At 39.8% G+C, this 7,121-nt stretch overlaps 1 protein-coding gene across 1 annotated transcript; it reads right to left on the bottom strand.

Moving 5' to 3' along the window:
• Positions 1–1,293: 1,293 nt before the first annotated feature.
• LOC102308441 (TLC domain-containing protein 5) lies at positions 1,294–5,020 on the bottom strand. Its single transcript, XM_005916024.2, has 3 exons — positions 4,722–5,020; positions 4,082–4,273; positions 1,294–2,351 (listed from the first exon to the last, which is right to left on the bottom strand). Exons 1-3 carry the CDS (start codon positions 4,780–4,782, stop codon positions 1,804–1,806), a joined length of 801 nt encoding a protein of 266 aa, XP_005916086.1. The 5' UTR covers positions 4,783–5,020; the 3' UTR covers positions 1,294–1,803.
• Between the last annotated feature and the right edge of the window lie 2,101 nt (positions 5,021–7,121).

The following is a 7,121-nucleotide window of genomic DNA, read 5'->3' as shown; positions in this document are numbered from 1 at the left end:
ATCTGTAAATGCCTTTCAAGTCACCCTTTCATTCTTTCTTTCATCTTTTTACTGTACAGTTTTATTGCTCCGTGTCCCTTCGTTGTTGTATTTTAACATTTCCGGAACACTAAATCTGTTGCGAACCTGCTGCGAAGTTTGTTGCTGTTTGTGGGATAAGTGTGAGGAATGAAAGGAATGACGATCAGCCCATATCCTGGCGTCACTCCAGAGTAAGAGGGATACAAATTTCTGGGAACATGGTGTACTAATACAACCTGTGTGCATGAGGGTGTGTAACATGGAACTAGTGATGACTGAATTTCCAGGTGCTAGTTTGAAGGTTATTTGAACTGTGGATGGTTAAACAGGAATATCAAGAGCTTTTATTTTTGCCACGACTCACTAAAGCTTTTGAGGGCTGGCCTTTGTCTCTGCTTTGAATAGCAAGGTAGACTTTAAAGCACTGCCCTGAAAAAAGAAAAATGAAAGCGGCTCATAACACAGCTGCTAGTCCAATTGCAGTTGCTGTCTCTCAAGTTAAGAACCAACCTGCTGTCCTGATTCTGTTTTTCCAGTTTTCCTTTTGTTTTGGGTACACAGGACAGTGTGGGTGTGTGTGTCGGTAACAGATGGTTTACTTCAGGGCTATAGTTAATAGTATTCCCACGCAGTTCCCTGGTTCAGGAAACTTATAGGCAAGAAGCAAGTCATCACTTTTGGTATAAACAATCTCAGCTGACTGAAGGCAAACAGCAGCTTGGAGATGGCAAACACCCAGTGCAAATAAAACACCACAGTGTTTCAGGCAGTATGTCTATGTCTAGCTTCTATTTTGACAGTTAAGAAGGGCTGTTCCTTGTTTATGAGGAAAAATGCAGTGGGCTTCTATAATAAAATGATTTATTATAGAAACAGGGACCGGGATAGTGCCATGTTGAAATGAGCTTTGATCTATTTCACTCTATTTTGGGGCAATCTGGGTGCAACAGACTCATATTGTGACCCATGACACATTTCTTTCGTGTTAATATAAAAAAAGTTAGGCATAAAACAATAGACTTGATCAGTGTTATGTCATCCATTACTTTGTAGACTATGCCTTGAGTAGAGCTGTTAAGCTGGTAAATTCTATGCAAACATCACAAATGATGAGTGGATTTAGCAACCCTAGGCACTGCATTCTCATTAGTTAGCAGGTTGCTACAATCTCATCTGGTCAGAGGGCCCGGTGGCGCCAGTGTCCGGCAGCCTCGCTTCTGTCAGTGCGCCCCAGGGTGGCTGTGGCTACAATGTAGCTGCCATCACGAATGGGTGGATGACTGGATGTGTAAAGCGCGTTGAGGTCCTTAGGGACTAGTAAAGCGCTACACAAATACAGGCCAGGCCATAATTTCTTCACTTTGATTTCAGGAGTGTCTTTCAATTCAGTCCTTTATAGGTTGATACTTTTTGATTTCCACCAAGCAGATCACAGATCACTGGTGCATCTCAGGGCCAACACAGAGACGGACAACAGCTTCACTATGAATGTTTTGTTCCATCGCAATAAATTTGCTGGTACTTTTGGGATAAGCGTGCAAAAACATGAGACATTTAGGTTACTAAAGCTCACTGTCGCTAACTTAAACTTTTTGCTATGAAGCAACCCATGGTATTTTAAAACAAGGTTAGAGCGCGCTCATGATAAGCAATAACTTTTTTCTTTTATCTGGGGACTCATACTATACAGCATATTAAAAATATTTAGTAATCTTTTATTATTCTCATGCTGTACATAGCACCTTTAGAGCTCTTGAAGCCCTTAGACAGAACGTTAGCTTTTCATTCACTCTTGTCTGAATGTCCACCCACCTTTTGTCTGTCCATGTCTTTGAGTTTGTGGTTCTCTATCCACCTTTTATACTTAGCCTTGCTTTTCTTGTAGCCAAATCTGGCTATGTCAACCATGAACACCCATGCCAGCCCGTACATAACCACTCCACCAAGCTTCATTATCATTGAAGTCCTAGGAGAGGTGAGCTCGCAGTAGAACATCACCGTGCCGACTCCCACGCGAACAGTGGCAAACAGTAAAATAAAAAGCAGGTCCACCGCGTCGCCCAGCAGGCTGTCGTACAGGCCCACCTGGCGGAGGAACCAGCGGGTCTGCAGCAGGGGATTGGTGAGCTCGCTGCCAAAGATGACCCCGCAGGTTTCACAGCCTGACACTCCCATCAGCAAAGCCAGCAGGATGCCTGCAATACTGGCAGCATGATGTGCAAGCATGACGGGGCCCTCTGTGTGGTAGCATACACACCAACCCATGTCGAAGAAGAAGTAGCCGAGGCACACAGCCAGGGCGAAGCTCTGAAGCTCTGTGTTTTCTGTACCTGGGTGATGGATAAGAAGAAGGTCATCTGTATTTAATATTTTCTTTATTGGTCAGAGAAAAAACCTCAACTAGCTGCACACATCCAAGAGACAAAAAGTAGCATTAGCATTCATTAAAATCATGAATGTGTCCACCTAAAAGAAAAAAAAATGTTCAATATTCACTGAAATGTAATTTTTTTAGCTTTGTTTTCATTTCCACCAACTCTCAAGAAACACATGTGATTGTTTAGCTGCTAAATGATCCACTATGTTCACAAGACAGTTGCTAACGTTGTCTACTTGCTTGTAAAACCAACACAATTAACCAAAAAGACCCCTCCAGAAATGCTGCATCCTTATTTCCTTAATTTATTGCTCGTTTCCTTGCATGCTCAGCTCCACCTAGGAAGGTGAAGTGGTTGGAACTTCCGTCTTAGCCTCCTTATGAGAGAGTAAATGCTGTATGATAAATCTCCAAAAAGTTGATTCTGTTCTGTTTTGGAGATTTACTTTCCTGGATGATTGAGAAGACGCTGTATGATGAAGATATTTGCATGCAATGCTGTGTGATGCATGCACATGAAAAAATTCTTAATGCAAATTTAGTGCTTGGAGAAATAACGTGAAGGTGTTTAAAGCATACCGTGCACCTCTGTATGCTGCACATTTAAAGGCAAACTGTAAAAAGCTGGTTTATAATGAAGTCGCCTATAAAACTGAGAGTCCTTATATTTAAAGCTGTATCAAGAGATCTCAGGTTTGGAGGCTTAATACTTATGAGAATGAAATCATAGTTTGAATTGTGCTCATTTGGATAAGTCAGGGTTTTTTTGGTTAGCAGTATTTTTGAGTGGATCCTGTTTAATTGACCTCTTTTTATGGGCCCACGTATTTCTTACAATAACCTACTTACATTTGTTTGTGGTTTCGATATATTTCTTTGTCTTTTTCGGTACCATAAAACCCACTTTTTTGGAAAATTACACCTGTACCTGCAGGTTTTTGACTGCTTGGTTCTTTGCTGTCTTCATCTTTTGGATATTTAAGGGCCACCACAGAGAATCATCTCCCTCCATGTTACCCAATCCCTAGCTTCTGTTGCACCAACCCTCACTAATACATCCATGAATCTTCTCTGTGCTTTTCCTCTTAACCTCCTGCTTGGTACCTCCATCTTTAGCATCCTTTGCCCTATATAGACCACATGTACCATCCTGGTACAGCTATTTTTATGTACTTTTATTTAAATGTATTATACCGACCTAAATTCAATCATAATCATTTGTACATTTTTTTTTAAATCACTGTCTTTAATTCACAAACTAATTAAAACTGTGCTTATATTGATTCATTCATGGACTGATTACATTAATCCTTTCACTCTGTGATTAATTACCCGACTTATTGGTTCATTTAATGCAGACTGTGGATATGTTTCACCTCCATTACTCACCAAACTGATTTATACTTTACTTTTCATTAAATTTTAAAATATGCTGAACATCAGCGCCATGCTGCTGATCCTGTTAACTCTCAGTGAGGACAGTAGACTGCTTTAATTAGCACCAGTCTGAATTTACATCACCACATGACCAGAAAGAGAGCATAATTAAATTAAATTAAATTAAATTAAATTAAATTAAATTAAATTAAATTAAATTAAATTAAATTAAATTAAATTAAATTAAATTAAATTACTAACTATACTTTGTAACTGCATTGGTAACATGTCTATTGATCCACTGACCTGCATGCGTGAAGGGCCAGGGTCCGTCTACGAAAACAACGTAGGCTGTGAGCAGCACTATGAGGACGCCGTGGGACAACGTGACCAGGCGACAGTTCCACTCGGGTCCCCGCTGGGTGAAGGTGCAGACGAACAAGAAGTAGAGACACAGCCAGCCAATCAGGCTGCAGATGACCTCCAGCATCGGCATGGCTGTGTGTTTGGGAAGAACAGACACATCTGAGGTCTTTTACATGAGACTGCATCTAAGAAGAAGTCACTGAAAGTGTAATGCATTGATTTTATATTTGAACATATTTACATACAATATTAAGTTAACTTTGTAGATGGATACTGAGTCCATGTAGGGTTAATGGGTTATTTACTCTAATCAAAACAAGCTTATTTGAAACAGTGATGATATAATAAGCTCAAATTTGACTGTAAAGTGTGACACGCTTACTGTCTAAAACAAATTATTTCAGTTTCTAAAGCTAAACATGGGTGCCATTATATAAAATGTCAGTCTGTGCATTAATAAAAATACTTAAAATTTCTTCACATTACAGTGTGCTGTAAACTCTGTGTTAACAACAGGTTTTAAAGAAGCTAGATTTGGAAACAAAACCATAATTTAAAATGATTTTATGCAATAATGCACCTGTGGCTGCTGGGTATTGCTGACCAAAGTACGTGTCCATATTCTGAAATAGAACAGTCATGCCGTGGTTTGCCTTAACTCCTCCTCCTCTCAGTCGTCCTCACGTTCAGGATGCTTGTAGATGGACTCCATCACTGAGGTAGCCTCAGCCTCCATCACTGTTTACGCTCCATAAAGCCTCCATCAAAATTCTGTCAGCTCAGCATTTTTTTTAATGGACACACTCGGCCAAGATGACAGATATGCCATGTGCAGGCTACTATGGACAGTTAGTGGATCCTGTTTCCCTTCCCCCTGGAAGTCAGACTTGATCCTCTTAAAGGATTACAGCCTCCTCTTCTCTGCACATACCTGCTTTTGGACAGGGCGGGTGATACCAGGCTGCAGAGCAGCACATGCATAATAGTAAAGTGAAGACGGGATAAGTGACTGAACTGTATAGTGGATGCTCGGATGGGTGGATGATAGAATTGTACAATTATGTGAACAGCAGTATTTCAGATACAGCTCCACCTGCATAAAGCAAAAGTACTGTCACAGCCTCTCCTCACTTTACAGCTCCTCCTATGACACTTGGACTATTTTTAGTCGAAGTGAACTGCACATAGTAATGTTTTACTTTGAAATTAAGTGAGCCTATCCAATTTCTTCTTCTTCTTCGTCCGCCTAAAATCTCGTCTCGCAGCTTTGAGAAAGCTCCCACATATTTTACATCATTTCTTGGGGGCCTTTTGGGATTCTTTTGTTTTGCTTTTTGTTGGGGTTTTTTCGGGTTTTTTTTGAATTTCCCAAATTCTTTCGGATTTTTTCCCCTTCATTCGAATAAGAAAGTGTCTAAAAAGATCACCAACCCAGGCCACTTTCGAGCCCACTTTTCAGATCTTTGTGTTTTCGTTTTTTTCCCCAGTTGTTTTGAGCAAGAGGTTTTTTTTAGCATTTGCTTGCTACTTCCTGTAAAGCAGTCTCTCTATATGTAACTTGATGTGCACTGGTCTGTTTTTATTAATTTTTGCCGTCCTGTGCATTTCATCAGCACTTTAAACTGCCTTCCACATCAATAGGACACTGACTGAAAATAGAGACTTAAAAACAGAATGGGGATCATTTAGAGGAGGCAGACTGATATGTGTGATACTGCAGGATTAGAGGCCAAAATCTGTGATGTATTGAGCAGATGACACACCAGACCTGGATATTGCAGACTCTGTCCATACTGTGTTGACATAACAGCAGATGCCACACTATGTTCTTCTGTAAAATGGTTAATTTCACTGACATAATGACGATCAAGTCAGTAATGCTTGTATTTTAAAATTAGATAAATAAATAAATAAATAAAACTGCACTCAGGGTAGTTAGAAAACCCTCTAAACATTTCAGAAGAGGGGGAGTGTGCGCTCTGAGGGCAGGTGGTTGATGCAGGTGGGTGAGTTACATATAGAAAATACTCACAGCAGCACCGAGGCCAGAAGTTTTCACATGTGACCCTCCAGGCATTTCATTCACCTCTGCTACGGCAGGTTAATACCCTGTGAGGCGAAGGTCGGGTGCTCACCTGACAGCTCTGCAGCATTAACCCACTTCCAGATCAGCTCTAATCTGACACCCGAGTAGATTATCGGCTAGGAAGGTAAAGCTATAACAGATATTATTACTCTATCAGATTATTATGCTACTTTCATAACAGTGAACACATATACAGGTGCTGAATTAGCCAGGAAACTGTAGACAGCTTGGACACAATTATAATACTATGTTGATGTAATTTGATTGGCACAAATGATATTGAACAACATAATATAAATATGATCCAGAGAAGCTAAGTATAGAATAGTACCATCTTAATTCAAAGGAATATGTTTTACATCCTCCAGCAGTCATTTTTTTAACCACTCTGTGGTCATTTTGCATCTCATAGTTGTTCTTCTCACCTTTGATTGCATCATTTTCTCTCTTTGCAGTGATTTTGCTTGTATTTGCTTTAACTTCAGTCACATCTGTGTGATTTTTATCATATTGTAATCTTGGTCTTTTGCATGTCTTTGGCCTCTCTTTTGAATCTTTTCCTCCACTGCTCAAGTCTTATTGAAGTTGTTTTGTGTCTTTCCAGGCTGTTTGATATTGCTTACTTCCATTTGTGGAACCTTGATTGGCTTTCAAAGCACTTCTGACCTATACAAATCTATTTACTCCATTGTTAGGTTATACAGCTTTAGTTATGTGTTATTTTATAGTCAAAACAATAAATCTTCTAATAAATTATGATTTTTTTTATTGTAGACATAGCTAGGCAGAGTTATATAAGTCATTCAGGTCATCTCCAGCTACAGCATTAAAATGATTTACACATATTTCCTGCCATTCTTTAATCTGTTCACCTTGGCTGTACCTGTAGAGCGC

Source organism: Haplochromis burtoni, unplaced genomic scaffold (genome assembly GCF_018398535.1).
Source record: "Haplochromis burtoni strain Fernald_Lab_line unplaced genomic scaffold, NCSU_Asbu1 Contig_17, whole genome shotgun sequence".
In the NCBI taxonomy this organism is placed as follows: domain Eukaryota; kingdom Metazoa; phylum Chordata; class Actinopteri; order Cichliformes; family Cichlidae; genus Haplochromis; species Haplochromis burtoni.
This window is presented reverse-complemented; position numbering and strand designations above follow the sequence as displayed.